The sequence below is a fragment of the Kogia breviceps genome, chromosome 7 (genome assembly GCF_026419965.1).
Source record: "Kogia breviceps isolate mKogBre1 chromosome 7, mKogBre1 haplotype 1, whole genome shotgun sequence".
NCBI lineage: Eukaryota > Metazoa > Chordata > Mammalia > Artiodactyla > Physeteridae > Kogia > Kogia breviceps.
Genome location: NC_081316.1, coordinates 78946405 through 78971993, shown reverse-complemented (window position 1 = coordinate 78971993; position 25589 = coordinate 78946405). Strand labels below are relative to the sequence as shown.

At 39.6% G+C, this 25589-nt stretch overlaps 2 protein-coding genes across 7 annotated transcripts in view; one reads left to right on the top strand and one right to left on the bottom strand.

Annotated features, from left to right (window-relative positions):
• ZNF215 (zinc finger protein 215) overlaps positions 1–25589 on the top strand; it is a 206603-nt gene that overhangs the window by 45834 nt on the left and 135180 nt on the right. The window contains exon 3 of one of the 6 annotated variants that reach the window (XM_067038735.1): positions 18537–18621. The exons of the other annotated variants lie outside the window; for them this stretch is intronic. The gene's annotated coding sequence lies outside the window, so the exon portion shown is untranslated. The remainder of the gene's footprint in view (positions 1–18536; positions 18622–25589) is intronic. 6 annotated transcript variants of the gene reach the window in all.
• The window catches only part of LOC131759438 (interferon-induced very large GTPase 1-like), a 32364-nt gene continuing 18747 nt past the window's right edge, over positions 11973–25589 (bottom strand). The window contains exon 3 of the mRNA XM_059068528.2: positions 11973–22048. Within this exon, the coding sequence (XP_058924511.1) occupies positions 14748–22046 (7299 nt within the window). The 5' untranslated portion in view covers positions 22047–22048 and the 3' untranslated portion in view covers positions 11973–14747. The remainder of the gene's footprint in view (positions 22049–25589) is intronic.

The following is a 25589-nucleotide window of genomic DNA, read 5'->3' as shown; positions in this document are numbered from 1 at the left end:
CGCACAGGCCCAGCGGCCATGGCTCACGGGCCCAGCCGCTCCGCGGCACATGGGATCCTCCCGGACCAGGGCACGAACCCGTGTCCCCTGCATCGGCAGGCGGACTCTCAACCACTGCGCCACCAGGGAAGCCCCATCAGTTATTATTTCTTTAAATGCACTCTTTTCCCTCTCTTTTCCTAGGGGATACCATTGTACTTATGTTGCCTTTCCTAATAGAGTTGGATAGTTCATGTAGAATTTCTTCTTTTAAAAAAATTTAGTTCTTTTCACTTCTACCTGTGTCATTTCTAGATTTCTGTCTTTGAGCTTGCTAGTTCTCTCTTCAATACAGTCTGTTCTAATGCTTTCTAGTGTGTTGTCTCATTTCTTGAGTTCTTCAGTTCCAGGATTTCTGTTTGGTTGTTTTGTAGATTTTTAGTCTCTTTGGTAAATATTCCTCTGTTCATTAATTTTATTTCTGAGCTAATTGAACTGCCTTTCTGAGTTTTCTTGTAGCTCATTGAGTTTCTTTATGACAACTATTTTGAGTTCTTTGTCAGTTAGAACACATTATTTTGTGTCTTTAAGTTTGGTTTCTGAAGGATTGTCATGTTATTTTTGTTATACTGTGTTACCATGGTTTTTCATAGTGCTTGATGAGCTGTTTATCTGCTGGTGCATTTGAAGTAGTGAATACCTTTCTTTAGGCAGAGCTTTTTTCACTTGATTCTAATTACTCAACAGATGAGTAATTAGAGCACTAGAGCACTTCCTTTTGTTTTTCAGTAGGTGGCACTATAGCAGAGGTTTCTGGTTTCTTTTACCTGAACTACCCCTGGTTAAATATGAGTGTCTACACTTTCCACCCTCTGTCTCTGTCAGGGATTTTGTCCTGTGCCTTTGTTGTTGTTGTTTGTGCCTCCAAGGTTGCCAGTGACTTGCTGCTGCCAGTGCTGCTGTTATCACTGGTGTTGCCACATGGGACACTCAGATGGCAGTTACCTCTGTTTCACCTAGAGTCATCAGGTTCATAGGCTCTGTCATAGTAAGGAAAGGTGGGGAGAAGCTGGGGTTGTGGGTGCCTCTGCCATGTCCACGATTGTCAGGTTTGTGGGTACCACTACTGCAGGTGGGGAAGTGGTGCAGAGTCATGGATACTTCCACTGCTGGAGAGACAGGGTATCAGGCTCTACTGTTGCTGCTGCCCAGTTCCCTGTGGCTGTGGGCATCATGCCTGGGAAGTTGGAGTCATGTGCACTACTCCCCTCTTGCTACTGGGTTCTCTGGGGATTTGGGCTCAATTGTTGTATCTGGGGGTCCAGGATTATAGGCACCACCTCCACTGTTAACCTGGTCTGCCTCCTTTATGTTTTCTAGTTCACCCACATTTAGATGTACAGATGTGTGGAACTCTTTGGCATACTAGTGTGTTAAACAGAGGAAACTTTGTTGAGTTAATAAATATTTTACTTGTTGTAGATTGAAGGGAAGAGACAGAGGGAATGTCTCATGCTGCCATGATGCTGACATTACCTTCTTCTTTAGCTGTTTTAGTGGTTTTCAGTTGGATTGGCCTGTACCAGTAGATGGCATGAATTTCCCCAGTGAATGTGAAAATTATGATTCTCCTAATAGCAGTTGCAGAGGCTAATTATGAGAAGGCAAGTATACTCATCAGATGGGCTGCTCTACTGGTTACCCAGGTACTTAGATTCTCTGTGTGAGGAATCCATGGCCATTGCAAAGGCTGGAGGTTATTTGAGAGCATCAGTCTGTTTCTGTGTCAGTCCCTGATGCTGCCTTTGGAATTTTTCATATGACTCTCTTATTCTCTTTAGTGAGAGAATTTTTCTTGTGGCTTTATCCTAGAATGGAAGGCCACAGCTCTGATTCCTGGGACTGGTTCAGCTTTTCTGTAGCTCTTTAACTTTCACCCTGAGCATAGCATGAGCACTACAGTTCCCTGATCCAGCTGTCTGTGGTCTTAGGGATTTTTCAGGTATTGTTGGAAAAATTTACTTAAAAACAAACTTCCTTTTTCACATATGCTAAGTTTCACATGTCTATATCTATATCTATCTGTATAATTTACCTATATCTCTACATATATATGTATCAGGTTTCATGTATATGTATATGTGTGTGTATATATATATATATATATATATAGCTGTCAGTTAGAGGCCGTGTACTTTACATTGCCTAGAAGTTTCTCAGCCTTTTTAGTCCACTGGAAATTTTGTTTGAAATGCACAATTTGTTTGAGCCATCTACATTAAAGGAATAGAAAACCTAAGTAAAATAATTGTCATGAAAGTAATTGAGAAAGGTGTCAAAACATTGTCTGTGTCTTTTTCTCTTTCCTTACAAACAGAGTGGAATGAGATAAATGAATTAGGCCCAGATAGTTAAAAAGGGAATTCTATTAGACTTCAAAGAAAAGTAATGCCTGTGATATAAGAACAATTCCCAAACTTTAAGAGAGAAGGAAATCCTCTAAATTACTTTACAGATGCTATTGTGGTTAAAAGTGACAGCTATGGAATCAGGCCACCTGTATTCAAATTCTGGCATCATCATTTACTAGCAGTATGATGATGTTAGTTAAGTTATTTAACCTCCTTGGCATCAGTTTCTTTCTATTAAAAAGGGGATAAAAACAGTGCTTACATGTTGTTGTTGTAAGGTATAAGTGAGTTAATACACCTAAAACTCTTTGAATGTTTGGTATAGAGTAAGTGCATAAGAGATATGTGCTACTGTTATTGTTGTTGCTATTATTATTATTACTACTACAAACTGACAAAAATATTCAAAATAAATGTACTTATTAATCTCACTTATGAATAATTGGGTCAACATTCTAATTCCAGTTAGCAAATAGAATACACAAACATTACAAAATAAAATACACAAGTGCGAAGTATGGCTTGTTCACTATTAGGAAATATTATCTTTTCTGTGGCTACAGAAAATGCATATAATAAAAATACATATCCATTTATGAGTAAAATTCTTAATAATGTAGGCATAGGTAGACACTTCTATAGAATGGTAGAAATACATATCTCAAATAAGAAACTCATGTCCTCTTTAATGGTGAAAAGCCAAAAGTATTTTCACTAAGGCTAAGAAAACAAAGATGCTCACCACTTTACTATGATACTTCATCCACTTTACTTAACATTGTTATATCTAAGCAAATTAATGAGACATGATAAGAACAAAAAGACTTAATACAAATTGAGAAAGTGGGTGCCTGCTTGTTTACAAGTGATAAAATATCAAACCTGGAAAACCAATGTAATCAATTGAGAACCAGAGAATAAGTATAATAAAATTATTCCGTTATTTGGTATAAGATTAATATTTAAAAATCAATGTTTTAAAGCTTTTATCAGTATCAATTATAAATGATTTTTTATATGTAAAAAATATGTGGTCAGTAAATATAATAGAAAAGTTGATTTCGTATGCAGTGGTAACTGAAGAGAGATAACAAATTGGACTAGATTTAATGAGAAATGTACATACTACTGTTCTGGAGAAATATCTAAAGCCTTTGGCTGGTACATAAAATACTGAATAAATGAGATGCATTTTTCTGAGGAAGCTTTTTTGCTGTAAAGGAATATATTGTTCTTAAATTTAAGTATACATTTAAGTCAATCTCAATAAATGTATAACATTTATGTTTGGAATTAGTCAAGTTGATATATTCAGAGAAATACATGAATGAGCAGTCAAGGAAATTAGAAGATAGAAGATATAAGCTTGTACTATTCTTGCAAGATATTCACAAATAAAGGAAACTTCATACTTAAAAAGGGTTTGGTACTAATCCTTGAAAGTCCATAAAAGGAGTCATATTGACTCTTTTTATGATTAAAATTTTATTTAAAACAAGTGACAAAAATTGGATTATTCAAAAACTACATGGCCATAAGAAAATAATATTGACCCTCTACCTTATTTATTTTACCAAAATAACTTACAGTAAAGTACAATTTCAGGACTTCCCTGGTGGCGCAGTGGACACGGGTCCTCCTGCCAGTGCAGGGGACACGGGTTCAAGCCCTCATCTGGGAAGATCCCACATACCGTGGAGCAACTAAGCCCTAGTGCCACAACTACTGAGCCTGCGCTCTAGAGCCCGTGAGCTACAACTACTGAAGCCTGCATGCCTAGAGCCAGTGCTCTGCAACAAGAGAAGCCACTACAAGGAGAAACCCATGCACCACAACAAAGAGTAGCCCCCACTCACTGCAACTAGAGAAAGCCCACGCGCAGCAATGAAGACCCAACGCAGCTAAAAAATAAAAAATTTTTTTTAAAAGTACAATTTCAAAAAAGTCCAAAAATTGATAAATATACTAGAAGAAAATGAAATGTTTTATTATTATTCTTGTTGGTGGTGTTATTATTATTGATATGGAGAATGCCATTCCAAGCAAGAAACAACCATATAACCAGAAAGGAAAAGATATGTACCTGTGACTACATAAAACTCATTTCTGTAAGTTAAGAAATGCATTATACAAAGTCAAAAGAAAGGTGTCAACTGTAAAATAAATATTTGCAACCCCTATGTGAGAAAGAGTACTAATTTACTTAATATATGAAAGGTCTTACAAATAAATAATTTAAAAAATGAACAACTCAAGAGAGAAAGAAGCAAATGACAACAGTAAGCAGAAAGAATAACAAAGTATCAATAGCTTGTAAATAAGTGAAAGGATCCTAATGTTACTAACAATGAAATAACAGGAAATTTTAGAATGTGAGATACTATTTTTTAAAAACTTGATGATTCAAAGGGGTTGGTGAGCATATGAAAACAAAGATAAAGGATGTGTTAGATACTGCAGTATCTATGAAAATTAAAAATTACTTTTTTGTTTAATTTATTTATTTTTGGCTGCTTTGGGTCTTTGTTGCTGTGCATGGGCTTTCTCTAGTTGTGGCATGTGGGGTCTACTCTTCGTTGTGGTGTGCAGGTCTATCTTTGCAGTGGCTTCTCCTGTTGTGGAGCATAGGCTCTAGGTGCTGTGCAGGCTTCAGTAGTTGTGGCATGCAGGCTCAGTAGTTGTGGCACACGGGCTTAGTTGGTCCGCGGCATGTGGGATCTTCCCTGACCAGGGCTCGAACCCATGTCCTCTGTATTGGAAGGTCGATTCTTAACCACTGTGCCACCAGGGAAATCCCCAAAATTACTTATTATATGATTGAACAATTTCTACAACTTAAGTGAAAACTATTCTTCAGATATATTCATCATTGTGGCATTTTTATTTTTGTAATAGTCAAATTAGGAGATAAACCTAAATGACCATCAGCATCTGGTTAAATAAAACATTGTGCATCAGTGAAATCAGTGAACAGAATGAAGCAGTTCATATGTGTTGGTAATGAAAGATTTCCAAAATAATTTAAGTAAATAAAAGTGTGAGGGGGTTTTAATGTCAGTTTGGTCCTTCAAGAAGCAGATGCCAAGATGGGATTAGACATGTAAGAGATTTATTGGATGAAATGCCTGTGAAAGGTATAAGAGGAGAAAGCAATGAAAGCAAGGGAATCCTTCAGACCACAATGCTGGTCTGACACCTGAGAAAGGAGAGGGGGAAAGAAGGGTTTGGTAAAAAGTCTCAGACCACAGTGAATTTAGGACAAATCCTGGCCAGGCCTATAGGGAATCCTGAGCAATGATTGCTAGTTAAAGGAACTCCATGATGAGCAAGATTGGGCTTTTCCATGCTGAGTCATTGAGGGCAGCCTGGGGGAGGTGTGGCCTCGGTGTGAATGCCCTGATAGATCCAAACAGGTGGGCAGTGGAGGCTCTCAGTTACCTCTACTCACAGAAGTTTTTATTGAATGAGATCTAAGTGGTGCATCTTCATGACCAGCAGAGTCTAGTTCTTATACCATATAGATTTACCTTCCAAACATGTTTGGAGGGCAATTCCTCCTTGTTGTCCATGGGCCTCTCTTCCTGAGGAGAAACTTAGAAGAGGAAGGTTAGAAGTGAACTATAGCCTATATTGCTTCCTTTGGTCTTGGGGGTGTAAGCAAAGGCAATTTCTTCCTTCACTATGAATTCTAGCTTTCCCTTATCCTCAACTGTCTGGGTACCATACCTGTGGATCAGGAATTTTGTACATCTCTAGATAGTGGTGTTAATCAAGCCTCTGCAAACAGGAAAGGCAAACTCATACCCAGAATAGGTATCAATCCCCATGTTGATGAAGTGTTGGACCTTGCAGGGTAGAAGGAGTAAAATGAAATTGACTTGCCAACAAGCATCTATTTGGACTTTTTGAGAATAATGACATATTGGTGGTTCAGCATAGGTCTCTGTTGTTGGAAGTTGGACATTGAGAGGCAGTGTTAGCTAGATCAGCCTTGGTTCCTGTTATTGCGTCCATGCATAGCCTATATATCTACTGTCCTTACCATTTCATTTATGTGCCTATCATGCCAGTTCTTGGGGGGTTGATGAGGAAAAACAGATAATATGAACTGGTCACATTTTTCCAACCTGGTTGTCCAGTGTCCCTTCAGTGGTGGGTGCTTTCTGGTGGGCATGTGTGATATAAAGTTCTTCACACTTTGTGCCCACTGCTGTATGTCCATGCACATGCTCTACCCAAAGGCTTCTAATTTCTTACTGGCAACTTCCTAGGAATTTGTACATACTCTCACCTCATGCTACTTCTCTTATCATACAAAGCCAATGACTAAGAGCAACATTTGCAATTATTCTATTTGGGAAGATTTTTTTTTCCTCTCTACTGTTTTTCAAGGCTGTTTACAAATGTGGTTTTTATGCAGCTACCATCCATTTTTAGGTTGTACCCAATATGAGGCTGACCTGTCCATAAATCGAGGTTGAGCTTTTTTTTATTCCTTTAGATGTTTGGATGTGACCCCCATAAAGCTATAAATGTGACCTGGGGGAGGATTCCGGGTGCAACTGTGGTAGGTGACATGGGGGTTGGGGCTACCTGTTCATGATTAATAATGTCCTCTGTTCCTGAACAAACTTGATCTAGGATATACCATTTGTATCTTACCATGAATTGCTGCTGGGCCTTTCTGACAGTAAGCCTTGGTGGGTCCAACATAACCCAGCTCAAAATGGGCGTTTTCAGTCACATGATCAGTTTGTGCCTCATGGTCAAGCATTCCATAACTACCAGGGATCAGTGACAGACCAGGAGCTGTTTCTCAAAAGGCATATAATTCTCTGGTGCAGATGACATGGCCTTACTCCAGAACCCCTGCATCATGATTCTCTTGCTGGGGCCTACCATAAACAAAGCATAAACAAACTTTTTCTATAATGAGCCATAGAAAATATCTGAGACTTTGTCAACCATATGTTATTTGTTTCAACTACTCAACTCTGCTTTTGTAGTGTGAAAGCATCTATAAACAATATTCAAATGAATGAATATGGAGGCATTTTTATAAAATATGTTTTCCAAAAATGGTGGCATACTAGTTCAACCCATGCGCCATGGTTTGCTGATCCCTGGCATGAACTCCACAGTGAATCTTTTATCAAAATTGACACCTCCAACCCCATAGGCTCTGCTGGATCATGGCTCAGCCTTTGGTCAACTTGCACCACAGCCTGAAACTATTGGAGAATCCTTTCCTCCTCTAGACCCCATTCAAAGATGGTGGACTTCCTTGTCACCTGATATGGACCAGAGAAGTATTCCTAGGTGTGGAATGTGTTGCTTCCCCAAATCAAAGAGGCCTGCCAGGTGCTGTGCTTTATTTTTTATTGTAGGGAATACAAGATGCAATTATTTGTCTTTTAATTTGGAGGGGATATCGTGACCATTGGACCCTTAAAAACTTTTGTTATGGGCAGGTCCCTGAACCTCTGTAGGGCTGGTTTCCCTTCCTCTGGAGCACATGTCTTAACAAGGCCACCAACTTACTAGCCACCTCTTACTTTCCTGGTCAATTGGCATGATGTCATCATATAACTGATCAGTGTGATGTTCTCTGGGATGGTCCCCTTTCTTTAGGATTGTCTTATGACAGAAAGCAGGAGAGTTAGTAGAGCCCTGGGACAAAACTCTAAGTAAATATATTTGTCCATTTCATGAATGTGAAGTGTTTCTAGTAATCTCTTACCACTGAAATAGAAAAGAATGCATTTGCCAAATCAGTGGCAAATACTATCTTAGCTCTAGCAATACTACCTTGGCCAGTACAGAACCTGCAGTAGGGGCTACCATTGGATAAGCTAGCAGCAATTCACAAGAAATTTTTAGGATCCATCTGTTATTGCAAGAGACAAACTGGCTAATTAAATGGAGACATGGTAGGGATAACCACCGCTTTAGGTTTTTAATGGTGGTACTAATCTTTGCCATCCCCTGTGTTGTGATTTTTTTAAAGATTTATTAACTTGCCAGAGTGGAGGGCAATTCTGAAGACTTCTGCTTAGGCTTTCTCATTTTGAAAGCACTTACCACATAGGACAAGAACCCAATTTGGGGGTTAGTCCAACTGCCAAGTTTGTCCTTCCTCAATTATACATTCAGGGACTGGGGACAGACCACTCTGTGGGTCTGTCAACCCAGTGGACTGTATGTGAGCTTTACTTTAGTCTAGGAAAGACCCCATTTATTACCTAGCTTCCAGTTATGAATAATCATACTTTGTTTCTCTAGATGTCAGTGTCAACTCAGACCTTGTGTCTAATAATTCTCAAAATGTCCGGGTACTCCCCTTTCCCCAGTGCATATTTATCTGAATAAATATCTGTAGGTCCCTTTAGGGATCATTATAATATATATTTGCCACAGTGCTGCAGGGTCTTTAATCCTGGGGACTCAGTCATCTTTTTATCAGTGGTTTTGAGAATGGCTGTAGTGAGTGACTAAGGGGGATAGAAGTAGATCAGAATGGTAATAGGAGTTGCATCACATCACATCACATCACATCGGGCCTTGACGACTCTTGTGATGACTTTCACACTGAATGAAAACTGGAGATTTCAGGGTTTTGAACAAAGGATTAAAATGATCTAGCTTACATTAAAAAAAGCTTTCTGACTGCTATGTTGGATATTGTTATGGTAATCTGTTAGGAGGCTATTGAGCCTCAGTGCCTGCAGTGGAGTGGTGGTAAATGGCTAGATTTTAGATATATTTTGACAGTAGATTTCACAGGATTTATCAATGAATGAGTGGGTAAGAAGAATTATGGATGATTTAGAGTATTTTTTGGCCCATGGGATTGAAACAATGGATTAGCCTTTAACTAAGAAGAGGAAGCCTATAGATAAGAGCAGCGTTTGAGTGAGGGGATATTTAGAATCCAGTTTTGGGCATGTTAAGCTTGAGATGTCTTTGAGACATCCAAGTGGAGATGGTGAGTAGGCATGTATTCAACATTTAGTGAGAGGTGTGGTGAGACAAATGTATTAGGAGTCATCAGTGTATAGGTGGTATTTAATGCAATGAGGACTGATGACCCCTTAAGAGAGAGAGTCTAGATATAGAAGGAAGACCCAAGATTGAGCACTTGGGGTATATTAGCATTGAGAGACTGATAGAAGTGGAAGAAGCAGTAAAGAAGAGTGACATAGGAGGAGAGAAGCAAGAGTGCAGTATTCTCAAATCCAAGTAAAAGAACTGTTTCAGGGCTTGGCTTCCCTGGTGGCGCAGTGGTTGAGAGTCCGCCTGCCGATGCAGGGGACACGGGTTCGTGCCCTGGTCTGTGAAGATCCCACATGCCGCGGAGCAGCTAGGACTGTGAGCCATGGCCGCTGAGCTTCGCGTCTGGAGCCTGTGCTCCGCTACGGGAGAGGCCACAACAGTGAGAGGCCCCACGTACTGCAAAAAAAAAAAAAAAAAAAAAAGTGTTTCAGGGAGATGAGAGGGACCAAATGATGCTGGTAGGTCATGTATATGACTGTGAATAAAGAATTGGATTGGGCTTCCCTGGTGGCGCAGTGGTTGAGAGTCCGCCTGTCAATGCAGGGGACGCGGGTTCATGCCCTAGTCCGGGAAGATCCCACATGCCGCGGAGCGGCTAGGACTGTGAGCCATGGCCGCTGAGCCTCGCGTCCGGAACCTGTGCTCCACAATGGGAGAGGCCACAACAGTGAGAGGCCCGCGCGCAAAAAAAAAAAAATTGGATTTAGCAAAGTGGAGGCCATTGGTGACCTTTATTTAGTTGATGTCAGCCGCATTATCCCTGTTTGAAATATCAACATCATCTTTGATTTCTCTCTTTTCCTTCGAACTGTCTCCACTTCCAACTCCAGTATTTAGTAAGCTTGTCCTCAATTGCACTTAAGAGCCATGATTCATCACCTACATTGGGGTAAATACCATTCTACATGCCGAGCATATGGAGATGAACAAGACATGAACTCTTTTTCAGGAATTTACAGCTGAGAATGTGGTACAGGCATAAACACATTTCATTGTAATGGAAATGATAATAATTTTAATAACTATAGTAAGTTCTTCTTTTGACATGACTTTTGTTGCTTTTCTGCTGCTGCTGCTGCTACTAGTACTACTACTACTACTACCACCACCTACTATTATTGGAACATATATGCTGTGCCAGGGATATCTCAAGAAATCCTTACACTTCTATGAGGTGGCACCATTTTATGGATGAAAATGAAGCAGAGACAGGTTGAGAAAGTCATTCAAGGTCACACAGCTACTAAGTGGTGGAAGTCCTATTCAAAACCAAACAGTCTAATTTTCAAGTTTGTGTTTGTTAACTAGAATTGAAAGATGACATTTTCTACCTCTCAAAACTTGCATACCTACTAATTTATTCCCTCACCTTAAGTTACATTCCCCCTCTTGCTTCCCCTTATTCTTTTTTTACTGGGGTAGCTTTTCTAATAAATCAATTGTGTGTGAATCCATGTCTCGGACCATTTGAAGAACCTAAGACATATTATCTTCTATGCTGTTAAAGAATTGTGACAATGACTTGTCTAAGTCTTTGACTGATGGATTAGTTTTTTTTTTTTTTTTTTTTTTTTTTTTGCGGTACGCGGGCCTCTCACTGTTGTGGCCTCTCCCGTTGCGGAGCACAGGCTCCGGACGCGCAGGCCTAGCGGCCATAGCTCACGGGCTTAGTTGCTCCGCGGCATGTGGGATCTTCCCAGACCAGGGCACAAACCCGTGTCTCCTGCATCGGCAGGCGGATTCTCAACCACTGCGCCACCAGGGAAGCCCTGGATTAGTTTTTGAAAGAGGTATAACTACAGATAAAGTACTGCGGGACATCGATATATCAAGATGCATTTTGAGCCATAAGTTATAACCACATTTATTGAGAACTTACTATGTTCTCAATTGTGATTTCCCAAGGGGTCCTGGTTGAATATTCCTGCCGATGAACCTCAGATGAGACTATCTTAACCCATCAATGTGTTCCTAATAAAATGTTACTCAAATGCAAAGGAATAAGGAACTTAGGAGTGGCAGTATAACATAATAATAACTTATAAAGTACTCTGTGTTTGCTTCTGTTAAATGTTTTTTAAATAGGAATTCATTTATTCTTCCCAGTAGCAGAATGAGAAATGCACTCTTTTACAGACAGGGCACTTGAACAAAGAGAGGTTACACTACCTGCCCAAGATGTCACAGTTACTACTACTGCAAAGGTATCAGTACAGTCATTATCATGATACTGTTATTGGTAGTGCTCACACTTTCCTTCACTGTTTTGTCTATTTATGTGTCACAGCACTACTAGAAAGGGCTGAATGGCTTTTTTAGACCTTACTGAAGGGTTAGACTGATTATAAAGAGAATGATTAAAGATAATTACAGATTTGAAGGAAGGGGAAAAATTAAAAGTTTTATGTTTCATATGTCTTTATCCATAGTCTAAGGGAAAAGCATCCCAAACCTTAAGGGGGCCAATTTTTAGGCACACCTCATCTTAGTCAGCTTGGGCCGCCATAACAAAACACTACAGACCAGGTGTCTTAGACAATGGAAATTTATTTCTTCCAGTTCTAGAGCATCTAAGATCAAGATGTTGGCTGATTTGGTTCCTGATGAGAGCTCTCTTCCTGGCTGGCCTTATTACACATATTGCAGTGTGCTCATATGATCTTTCCTTGATTCATGCTCCTGGGAAGGGAGAGAGATATCTCTGATGTCTCTTCTTATAAGGACCTTAATCTCATCATGAGGACCCTTCCCTCATGAACTTATATCACCCTAATTATCTCCCAAGGCCCCCTCTAAAATCACACTGGGGATTAGGGCTTCAACATATGAATTTATGGATGACAGAAATATTTCATCCATAACACATTCAATTGACCTTCCCGTATTTATATCCTTTCTCAGAGAGAGAGAGAGAGGGAGGGAGACCTAAGTAAAAATCTTTTTAGTGCAAATTTCTAGCTTCATTTAAGCAGCTCACCTTTTATTCATGTTATTTGATCTTGTCTTAGAATCCAGCACCCTCCTAGCCCCATCCCTGCAGGCCTTGTCCTCTCTTGCTTAACTTACTCTGGAAATCCCTGAAGTCTATTGACATGGTGACCCCCAATTCCTGTGTTTCCATGATCCCCACTTTCAGTGACTCTGAGAGACCTGTTCCACTGACCATGTGAACCATACCACCATACATACCTCTATTGACCTTACAACTCTGGCCATCTCTAATCTGTGACCTACACTGGGCCCATCATCTCCCATTTTTGATGACCATATGATTCTCATCCCTACTGACTCCATTCACCCTACTCCACTGTTCCTAAGATCTCCCTCAGTGACCTCAGCCCACTGACCCTTTAATCCTCACCCTACGTTGATGGCACTTTACTCTCCACTACTATCACAGAAGACCACATTCATATATAGCCATCTTCTCGCATTCCCAACTTATGTCTAGCCATTTTGGGTTCTTGATACAGCCTCTGAATTTCATTTTATAATCACTCTAGTTAAATGCCTGAGGAATTTATCAAAAAATTTATTTTTTTATGAACAACAATTTGGCTTGAAAAAGCAAAGTTAATATCTGATATATAATACTTTTTAGTTAAAAGTTTTAATGGATTCATTAAACAAATATGAAAGACATTCAGCAAATGTTAACATTGCAGTTATCAAGGATGCAGCTATGTCAGAGACAGGTGCTATATTCATGGGTTCTGTTTTTATCACTATTTCAACTTTATCCTATTAGTTCCAACTCTCAGTGAGGTATTTTTTTAGAGAACAAAAGGGAAACCCTACTGTCCAGGAACACCTGTTTTCCATATAGTTTTTCTGTTCCCGGATTTCCTCTGGAAACATGGTCATTTGACCTGAAACTGAGAGTATGCTTGAAGCCCTGGGGCACAAAGATAGCAGAGTGAACACTCCTGTCTCCCAGCTCTGAAGATCCAAGTCCTTTGACTGCTCTTTGTACTGTCTGTTTTCACTGGCTATGGAGGGGTAGACAGTGTACCCTGAAATGGAAGCCAATGGATACCCTTATGTCAGGCATGAATAATCCTTTTTTTTGCATCAGGATTCCTTCAGATCATCAGCTTTGAGAACCTAGCAAAAGTCATTGCTTTAGAAGGTAAAAGTTTGCAGAAGGGAGATTTCCTTACCCTCTCAGATCCTTGGTTGGCTTCAGCATGTTCTTCATTTTTATTTCTGATCATGACCCTATTATGGCTCAAATACTGTGAAAAGTCACAAGGGTGCCTGATTTGGAGATAAGCATTTTCTTACCTTTTAATACGTAAAAAGCATCTCTTATTGAAATATCACCACACAAAACTATATATTTTTTGATATTTTAGTCTTGAAGGAATAGTTTTTTTTAATCATTAATGATTAAATGATCATGGCTTAATCAAATTTGACCTTGTCCACAGCCTTGATTAAAATGGCCCTTTTTACCTGGTCATAAATCTTGTTCCATTAACTTCTTAGACTTGTACATAGCTCTAGGCTTTGAATACCTAAGCTCCTGTGAATTTTTTCTTTTCCTTTTTAAAAAAACATACACAGGCAAGTGCCAAGGCACCAGGGAAGAAGAGGATGATGGTTAAATAAGAAAAAGTTATTTAACTTCTATTTTCCATATTTGTTGAATAATGTTTCCAGAATTGATGCAGGCTCTATCCTGGTCAAGTTTCTGTTTTGTTTTGTTTTCATTTCCTATAACAGGATATCCCTAAAAAGCACTATATTTGGGAATTGGGAATCATGAATTTTCCATGAATGTTTTTGCATTCAGGCATGAATAACTCTTCCTCACAATTTTCTGAGGGTAAAAAAAATAAACTTAGAACTGAAGAGAATTTGTAGATTCCAGTCAAGAACTGTATATTGGTTAAACTATATAGTTATTCTATAGAATTTGTGGCAGTCTGCAATGATTTTAACATCTCTCTATGAAGATGACTTTCTTGTGATTTTAAATAACATTATATTTTAAAAATAAAAAATAACATTCAGAATAGTTTAAAATATGAAGTAGGTATTTTAAATGGATTTTATTTGATTTTATCATGTACTCATATATTTTAGTAATCTGTTTTTAAAGCAAAAGGAATTGAGGCAAAGAAAAATGAAGTTCTTAGCAAGTCTTCAACTCTTGCTGTCAACTGATTTAGTTTTAGATGTTTCAATTGAAAAAAATTGATATAAGGGAGGTTTTCCTTATGAGTGGGTGATATTTTAGGCTTCCTCAGGTAATGTGCCTCCTTTGTTCAGATACTGGGGCTGTTTTGTGGTCATTGAGTATTAATTTTTTTTCAAGTCATTAAGCACATCCTGTTTTATGATTTTGTTCCATGCATCAGGAATTTTACCTTTATCTGTAAATCTTTTGAGATATTTTTCTTGTAGCTTTAATCTGAAGTGACAGACAAACCATTTCCAGTATGGCTGGGTGGATGTGTCTGGGGTGATACTCCACCTGGCATATTCCCCTCCTGCCTGTCGATAGTTCTTAAATGGGACTTTCCTGCCATCTCCCAAAACCAAAAAACAATCACTTGCTACCATACTGGTACAGCAATCAATGACAAAATGGTCTGTTTTGTACCACCATCCTCCACTGACAGCCTGTGGACGATGGAAGGGAACACTGTGGTCTCCATCATGCATAGGGATTGTGTTTGTACAAATTGCACTACAGCAGGGACACTGCTTCCAGCAGCCACAGAGATGTTCAGTGAGCATTTTCTGGATTTCAGGAACGATTTCTTCTACAAGCGTATACAAATCATTCTGTTCTACTCTCTTCATTTCAGGATGCAAAGCTTTACTCATGGCTTCTTTGAGAAAGTCAATATCTTTTATCTCCTGGTGTTCAATGCTTATCAAGTCTTTTCGTGGAAAGATCAAGTTACTCCCCAGGTGATCACAGAACAAATCCAACCACCCAGACACAGTGCTGCTTTTATCTTTAGCTACTGCTGTGGATGCCTGAATAGCTGAGAGGATGGCATTCTTGATTTCATCTGAACTTATTTTTAAAAATATCTTCATTTTTTCACTTCCTTTGTCAGAGCAATATCTTTTAATGTGGTTTTCAATGTAATTCTTAAAAAATGATTCCGGATTATGAAGGTACTGCCAATAATTATCAAAATTTTCCTCTTCTGCCAGAGAGATGAGAATGTGTTTCTCCAGGTTAGCCCTGTTTCCATTGAATGCCAGGCAGGTGGCTTGCATGTCCCCGGCAATTTTGCGGGCCATGTTTTTCTTTATGGTGTTGGAGACAGCAGTGGTGAGTTTGTGCCACAGAAAATCAACAAATGTTTTAATTGAGGTTGCTCCCTGACAAGAGATCTTAAAACTCATGAAGAAATCATCTCTCTTGCTTTCCAGATAGTTTACAGGATCATTTGCTCTCTTGAATACCTTGTGCATATCATGAAACTTCATTGATGCTCTTTGGAATAAACACAAGGATAAGTCTATTTCATATTTTCTTGTAAATGTGTATCTTTCCTTAGTGGGTGCAGATTTCACCTCCTCATCTATTATTCTCAGGATTTCATAGAAATAACTTGGATTGTAATCATGCTTTTGCCTACAAATGTTGTTAATAATTTCATTAACTTTTGAAACAATGCGGTTAGTAGTCATATTTATGGACTCTTTATCCTGGGCCTCTAATGTCATTGTAACTAAGTTCAAATATTTCTTGTTCATTTTGATATGTTTGTCATATTTGATTTCAAAGTTTTCTCCAGAATTTTTCCTCAGTATGCTTGCCATGTCTTTCTCCTTTTTGAAATAATCCAAAAGGATGTTTTCAGAATCCACTTCAATTTTAGGCTCTGTGATTAGAGGGTGAGTTGAGGACAAATCATAGACCCATTTACTCCAAAGTGGGTTGAATTTCTCACGTAGCTCTTCCTCACTCAATTGGGTACCCTTTAGAGTTAAAGCCAACTCTCGGCTTTTTTCCAATAATTCCTTTTCATAACCTGATTTTTTGTTATGTAGTTTTTCTTGATTCTTTTTAAAACTAAGAAGTTCTTTGGCTTTTCTTTGGCTGTCTAAAATGAATGCCTCTTTAAGGATTCTTAGCTTATTTTCAAAATTTCCTTTCCACTGTACCAGCACTTCACTATCTGGGTCTTCATTAAAATATTTTTCAAGTTCTTGCTTGATGGCTTCATATTTCTCTGTAACTGGAGCCTCAAGTGTGTGTGTTTCGAGTGTCTGGATTTTTTCATTCTGAATCTGGTTGATCAGCTGGTCCTGTATGTTCAGCACATGACTCCTCAACTCCCATGTCCAGTAGTTATACATGGTTTCCAGTTTGCTCATGGCCATGACCTCTCGGGTATTCCTGAAACTGAAAATAAAGTTTTCATTCAATAGGGCTCTCCATAAATCTTGAACTCGGAATTTTACATCTGATATCTTCATGATGCTTCCCCTAGATTCCTGTTGGGCAGTCACAAGAATTCTGCTTTTCAGTTCTTGGACATTGTGGCTATAACGAGGATTGGGAGGGGCCATTGGGGGATTGCCATCCCAGAGGTGAGCAAAGTAGTAGACATGGGTATTAACATCAAACTTAATGACATCACGAAAGCGGGTTACATCTGAGCACTGCTCTTCTTCAGCTGCTGTTGCTGCCATTTCATCCAGTCTCTGCTCTAGCCGCCTTCGTCCTTCCATAGTTTGGTCTTTAGCTGTAACTTCTCCCACATTCTGATGAACAAAGAGGCAACTTGGCGAGATTTTTACTTGTTTCATTCTCAGAAAAGCTTGGACAACTATTTGTAGAATATCTTGCATTTCTGATGGATTTTCCCCAAAAATATTGATCAGAGTCAAGTTTCCAAGTCCGATGACAAAGGTTGCCAACTCATTGTCACGATTCTGGGACTTGTTGCTGAGTTCTGGGGCCCGAAGTCCTTCTGTGTCCACAACAAGCACAAAGTCAAAGCCAAGTTCCTTTGCGAATGTCTCCTCCACCTTCAGAAGCTGCATGTAGGCCCCCCGGGTACACCTCCCAGCACTGACAGTGAACTGCAGCCCAAAAAGTGTATTCAGCAGGGTGGACTTCCCTGAGCTCTGCAGGCCAAGGACAGAGAGAACAAAGAGCCGTTTGTTTCCAAGTTTCTCAGAGACCTTGTCAAAAACAGCTGCCACCCACCTCAGGGGCACATAAGAAGCGTCCCCATCCATCAGCTCAATGGGAAAACCAGATAGCATCAGATCTGCAGCAATGTGGGGAAGGGAGAGAAATAGGGTATCTTTCATGGATGAAGCTTCTGCCAGAGCTTCATAGATCTGGCCAACTTCTCTGAGAAGTTGCTCAATTCCCAAGGTGCAGTCACTAATCTCTCTGGAGATAACTTCTATCTCATTTTGCGAGCCTTTCAGAGAGTTGCTCTTTGGTGCCTCTTTCTTTTCTTTTTGGACCAGTGACCACAATGCCTTTTTCTTCTCATTTAGTTTTTCCACGTGTCCTGCAGTCAAATTATCTAAAAACACACTCAGCCATTGCAAGAAGTAGAGTTTGGTTTGAGTTTCTGAATGATTTTGGAGAATTTCAAGGACAGAATGCATTAAATCGTTGAGAGGAAAGGCTTTTCTCAACTGTTGACATCGTATCCTTTGTTTATCTGTCTCAATCTCACTCTTGTGTTGTTCAATGCTTCGATTCCCTTTTTCTCTCAGATGATAGAGTTCTTTGTCCTTTTTACACCAAAGTTGCCACAGTTTTCCCTGAAGGGGTAGTAAATTTTCCTTCATCTGAGGTATTTCCATTTCTCCCAGTAGGGCCATTAGAATCTCTGCCTTTTCTTTGGCCTCCTTGCATTCTCTCTGGTCTTCATCAATAAGCAATCCTTGCTTGCGAGCAATTTGGGCACAGTTCTCCAAGCTGAGTGCAGTGTCAGAAAGCTCTAACAAACGTCTGATTGTAGTTGTGAGCTCCTCTATTAATTCTGCCTCATTTCTGTTCCTGATCCCAATTCTTACTCTTGGGCCAGAGTTATTTACCATGGGTTTTTCTTTATCATCAAGCAAACAGATTAAAGTTTTTGATTTCTGACACAGGTCACGGACAATTTTTCGTGTTTCTTTATTGTCATCAGAAGTTGACATGAGGACCACAATGAGAGAAGAGACCTCCTGCAAAAAGGCAAGTTGCTTCTCATGTTCCTTTGCATCGCCATGAAGATTGATGAAGGTCAGGCAGTTGTCAAACCTGTCCTGATCTTCACCCCCAGGACAAAACCAGGCAACTTCCACCACACCTCCCATCAAGAGACAGTCTGTGCTGCTCCCTTTGCAATGTCGGTGAAAAAAGACATCATGTTTCCTTTTACTGAGAAGACAGTTCATGATCTGAGATTTGGAGGCAGAGAAGCCATTTCCAACTCTAATAAAAGACACAATGGGGGTAGAGACACGACACATCTGCTGATTTTTGTAATTGTCCTTCTCCTCTTTTATTGATTTCCCTGCTTGCTGCCAGCTCCTCCTAATTTGACTGAGAGACCAGAGAGAGAATTCAATTTGAGCATTGCAAGGATTAGGTATGAGAAGGGGGAGGGCAAACTGACAGATGGAAAGTTTGGCCAAAATGTATTGTCTGGCAAAATCATCTGCACAGTGAAGTATTGCCATCTGTATATCCATAGGGTGAATGTAGGGCCTGGCATTAGTGGCTGCTGAAGGATTAGTGGTGCTATTACTGTCTTCAAACAGATCTTCATATGGATCAAAAGCCTCCTTTTCTTGATTTGAGGTGCTTAGGTAGACTTGCTTCTCTGTGTGTTCATCATCCTTGATGATCAGGTATCTCAGCCCATAATCCAACATCAGTAGCTTCTGTAGGAAATAGAAGGGAAGCTCTCTTTCAGAGCAGGGCTGGGTGTTGTACACAGGATTCTTGTAGATCACATGGAAGTTAGCTCTGCTCATCCTTTTTGGGTAGTAATGTTCCAGGCCTAGACGCTGGAGTATTTCTAGGAAGGCTGTGTTTTCTATGACCTCCCGTTTGTTACTTTCATTATCATGTGGTTCATGGGACTGTTTCTTTCCATGGAAGAGACTTTGCAATTGTTTTTTCACATCCTCCATTTGCAATGAAGAGACAGTGCCCTCATAATCCCCATCAATGAGCAATCTCAAGTCTTTTTCTAGGTTTTCCCAATCATGATCTGCCCCAAGTTTGGTGAGGACATGTACAACTTCTTTAGACAAAGATTGTCCCATGTGATGTCTTACTAATGCCAAGCGTTCTGTTTTCTCCTCTGGAGAAGCAACTTTGATGCCAAGTGTAGCTGTCAGACCTGTGAGCACCAGGAATGCCTGAGCCTTGTAGTTGCAAATATTTTTGAGCTCTTGATATTTATCTAGGGCAGTTTGCATTTTATCCATTAGGAAGTCTAACTCATCACATCCAAGGACATACTGAAATGTATTGTTTACCACATGATATCCTGCACCAGCTGCAATCAAAAGTAGCAAGATGTGTGTGTCTGGCTGCCCCGTTTCTTGGAGGTATCTCAAGAAGCAGCCAAGAGACAAGCTGACCTCGTAAGTCACCTTCCTTTGAGCTTCCTCCACTGATTCTGTAGATTCAGACTTGGCCTTTACTTCTATAAGGTCATTCTGGTTTTTTTTAAAGATTTTAATTAATTCAGAAAATTGGGTGATATTGACATTCTCTTCCTTTGGTTCTGACTGAAATATCCACTGCATGATGGAATGAGCCTGAGGAAAGTTTGTCACTTTGTAGATGTGAGGATCCAAAAGGCTGCACAGCTGCAATTTAATAAATCTAGTTTCATAAATGGAATACTTTTTGCAGGAGTTGACAGTGTCTACCAGAAAATTCTGCAGACCCCTATCTGTGAGGCATATATTAGTCCAAGCGTTATAACTTTTTTTTTTTTCACTCAATCTTTGCATGAAATTTATCAGCTTTTTAAGCTGCTCTTCAGGATCAGATACCTCCCAGGATTTCACATCCTCTAGGAAAAGCCTAGCCTCCTTCTCAACACTCAGTAATTCTTCTCCCTCCTGGATCTGGGCAGTAAGACCAGTCAGAGCAGTGTAGCTGTCTTTCAGGTAGTTAGCTACCTGATGAGGATCCTTAAAATCGCTTCGGTGGCTGGTGAGGATGATGTCCCAAACGGGCACCAGCTGAATTCCCCGGTCAATGACACACCAGGTTTGATTATTGGCAACTAGGCCAGCTTTCCACTGTGAAAGGCCATTTGCTTCTGGTGGGCCACCTGTCTGGGCCACAGATAATTGGACTTTGGTTTGGAGATTTTGGAAGGTGGTTCTCTGAGAGGCTGTCTTTGAATGAGAGTCTGACACATCCACACCTGCAGCAACATTCACTCCAAAGCCACTGTAGCTGCCCCTTATGTAAATATCCAGGGCCTCTGCAGCTTGCTGTTTCACTTCTGCCAGCTGCTCACTTTGGAAGCCCTCTGAAATGGCTTTCCACCAGTAGATTCCTCCCAGGTGCAGAGGGCCCTGGTTAGCATGAGAGCCAAACCTTTGGAAGAAGGCTTCAGTCCTGTGCCTCAGCAAGGGAAGTTTGTCTGGGTCTTCTGGCTGACCTGAAAGGTCTTCAATGCATTTCAATTCCTGTAGAGCAGCCTTGGAGAACTGGAGCTGGTCAATGGGAAAGTGGCAGGAGGCCAGTGGTATGTAGCTGAACTTGGTTGAGCAGAAGTAAGAGTGCTTAGAATGTGACTGTTGGGTTTCCTTGGATTCTGAATGTTTGCTCTGATTCATAGCAGCTTCCAGGCTAAATCCCCAACCTCCACCCTTTGCTGAGGCAGTTACACTGAAGCCCAGCTTCTCTACAGCCTGGGTGAACATGGATTCTTTTTGAGAAGATGTAAATTCCTTTGTTTCCATCCGTGTACTCTGCTCAGGGCCACAGAGTGAGAACTCCTTGGGGACACTGAGTAGCTCCTCTTTCTTCTCTATCAGGCTCCTTTGATTACTGGTTTTGTAAATTCCCTGAAGGGCTAGTCCTCCAGATGCATGTCGCACCAGCTCTCTATCTGGAAGGTTCTTCCTGTGAGACAGTGTCCCCTCCATAAGTTTGAGTTGTCCCAGCATGTTTTCTGTGATGTCTCTTAGGGACTTTTCGGGACGTGGCCAGAACTCTGGGAGGATCTCCATTGCCTGCATCAGCTCTGCTTCCTTTTTCGTCACTGCCTCTTCCTGTCGCTGCCTGCGTTCTGCCAGCATCTCTCTTAGCTCCTCCAGTGACTGTTCTGCCTGCTTATGCCTTTTCTTTAGTGTTTCCACCTGACACTCCTGTAACTCTGAAAGATTATTTGAGTATGACAGGTTAAACAGCTTCTCCAGGGCCCTTTTCTCCCAGGGATGTTGTGCCTGGGATTGCAGCTTCTGGAGTTCTTTTTCTCCTAGGTGTTGTAAGGCTTGGGCACAGGTCACATTCAGGTGTTCCTGCAGCTTGGGCAACCAGTACTCAACTGCCAATCCTGCTTCTCTCAACATCTCTTGGAGATCTTGCCCATTTTTGCCTCTCAGCAGGAGCTCATTAGAGATAGACTCTTCTGTGTCCATGGCTATGGGACAAAAAGACACTCAGTTAGCCTTTGGCATGTTAATATACAGAACTCTGTGATTAATTTGCAGAAATCTGATGCTTTTCTATACACTAATAATGAACTATCAGAAAAAGAAATTGAGGAAGCAGTCCCATTTATGATCACATTAAAAAGAATAAAATATCTGGGAATAAACTTAATCAAGAAGGTGAAAGACCTATACTCTGAAAACTATAAATACCGATGAAGGAATTTGGAAATGATACAAAGAAATGGAAAGATATCCTCTGTTCCTGGATTAGAAGAATTAATGTTGTTAAAATGTGCATACTACACAAAGCAATCTATAGATTTAATGCAATCACTATCAAAATACCCATGACACTTTTCACAAAAGAAGAACAAATAATCCTAAAATTTATTTGGAACCACAAAAGACCAAATTGCCAAAGCAGTCTTGAGAAAAAAAGAAAGCTGGAGGTATCACATTCCCTGATTCAGACTATACTACAAAGCTACAGTAAGCAAAACAGCACAGTACTGGCCTAAAAACAGACACATAGATCAATGGAACAGAATAGAGAGCCCAGAAGTATATCTACACACTTATGGTCAGTTAATCTACAACAAAAGAGGTAAGAACACAATGGAGAAAAGACAGTTTTTTCAGTAAGTGGTGCTGGGAAAACTGGACAGCTACATTAAAAGAATGAGATTAGCAAAAAGTGGGCAGAAGGCCTAAAAAGACATTTCCCTGAAGAGATGACCAACAAGCATGTGAAAAGATGCTCAACATTGCTAATTGTTAGAGAAATGCAAATCAAAACCACAATGAGGTATCACCTCACACCAGTCATAATGGCCATCATCAAATAGTCTACAAATAATAAATGCTGGAGAGGATGTGGAGAAAAGGGAACACTTGTATACTATTGCTGAGAATATAAGTTGATTCAGCCACTATAGAAAAGATTGTGGAGGTTCCTCAAAAATTAAAAATAGGACCACAATATTGTCCAGCATCCACTTCTGGATATATATCCACAGGAAGTAAAGACAGGGAATTGAAGAGATATATGCACTTCCATGTTTATTGCAGCATTATTCGCAATAGCCAAGATATGGAAACAGCCTAAGTGTCAGTCCATGGCTTAACAGATAAAGATTTACTACACACACACACTGGAATATTTATATTATTCAGTCATGAGAAAGAAGAAAATCCTGCCATGTGTGTGTGACAACACAGATGGACCTTGAGTATATTATGCTAAGTGAGATAAGTCAGACAGAGAAAGACAAATCCTGTATAATATCACTTATATGTAGAATCTAAAAAGCCAAACTAGTGAAAACAGAGAGGAGGATGCTGGTTACAAGGGGTTGGAAGATGTAGGAATTAGGGAGATGTTGTTTAAGGATATAAATGTGCAAACAGTAGATAAATAAGTCCTAGACATCTCATGTTCAGATAGTGATTATAAGCAACACACTGTGTTATAAACTTCAAAGTTACCAAGAGAGTATATCTTAATTGTTCCCACCACAATAAAGAAATGATCATGTGATGTGATAGAGGTATTAGCTAACTCTATGTTGGTAATATTGCAATATATAAATGTATCAAATCAACATGGTGTATACCTTGGACTTATGCAATGTTATATGTTAATTATATCTCAGTAAATAAATAAAATGCACTTCTTACCTGGTTTATACTTGTCACTCACTTCTTACTCTTCATCTGACACTAGTTAATAATATCTTTATATTATGAATAACTTTTTTTTTTTTGCGGTACGCGGGCCTCCCACTGTTGTGGCCTCTCCCGTTGCGGAGCACAGGCTCCAGATGCGCAGGCTCAGCAGCCATGGCTCACGGGCCCAGCCGCTCCGCGGCATGTGGGATCTTCCCGGACTGGGGCACGAACCCATGTCCCCTGCATCGGCAGGCAGACTCTCAACCACTGCGCCACCAGGGAAGCCCATGAATAACTTTTATATTATGAACTGTATATGGAGTATGAAGATCTCTTTTCTACTGATGCCATCTTAATGTGTGTATGTAGGACCAAATGTTCTAGTATTCAGTGTTTCCTCAGTGTTATGTTTTTCCCCCCAATGCCTTTGGACATATCTTTGGGCAGCAGATGAGATGAGATTTTACATGTCGCAACTTCTCACATTATTCAGGTTTCCCCCCTTTTTGGAATTCCTGTCCTACTGAATGTCACTATCGTACTTCCAGGTCAATGGGTGTCCTACTCATCCTTCTTCCTGCTGACATGAATGCAGTTCACCATGTCCTTTCAATTTATCCATTTAAATCTCTCTTCAATCTTAATTCTTTTTAATCCCCTACCAGCTCTCCAAAAGATTTTGCCTTCACCTTGTCTTTATTGGATTTCTATAATTGTCATCTGATCTTATACTCATTCTTATTTTGTGCTTTCCATCTTCCCCAATGTCACTAAAATTTGAATCTAGATTTATGGCAGTCTCAAACTCAGAGCAACTTTTTCAACTGAAGATGTCTAAAATGTCTAGATAAATTTTTAAGACAAATTCTTTGGAGCCTCAAGGAATTTACTGGATAGTGAAGTAATATCTGATGGAAGAGGTAAATAAATTTTAAGCAACTGAAATATTTCCATTACAAATTAAAGCCAACATTTAAGACCTTGGCATACACCAAGGAGGGCAAATAAATTCACAATCAGACATATCAGTGGAATTGCAGAAAATAAAACAAAACAGCAAAAACAAAGCATTTAGAGAAAAACAGATTTTATCTTCAAACAACTAATAATTAGAGAGAGGGCTGATTTGTCAGCAGCATTGATGGAAGCCAGAAGCCAGTGGAATGGAATTTTTAATTTATTGAAAGAAAATAGCTGACAAACTCAGATTCTATACAGAGTTAGATATCCTTAAAGAGTTACGGTGGAAGAAAAACATGATTGAAAAGAACACATTGACAGAGTTTGCTACTTGGAAATGCACATTGAATGAACTACTAAGGCATGTTTTTTCAGGAGAAGGAAAATATCACCAACAGGTGCTTGCGGTATTTGAGAGGAGGGTCAAAGATTCTATTGATTTTGGTGCCATTTGTTAAGTAGAATATATGCTGCAATTTCTAATATAATGTCAAACAGAAGAGTAACTGTCAAACTAACAGAAAAAATGAAATAACAAAAAGACTTGATCATACAGCTTATCAAAATTTGTGAACTACAGTGAAAGCAGTGCTTACAGGGAAATTTACATTGAATTCATATATAAGAAAAAATTATCTGAAATCAATAATCTAAGTTTCCACCTTAGGAAATGAAGAGAAAATTAAATTCAAATAAGCAAGAGAAAAGAAATAATGAAAACTAAAGCAGAAACCAATAAAAGTGAAAACAGGAAATCAATAGAGAAAATCAATAAAACCATAATTTGATTCTGTGAAAATACCAACAAAAGTGATAATTCAGACTATGAAAAGAAAGAGGGAAGGCACAAATTACTAGTACCAGAAATAAAACGGGTTATGAATATGAATCCTATAGACA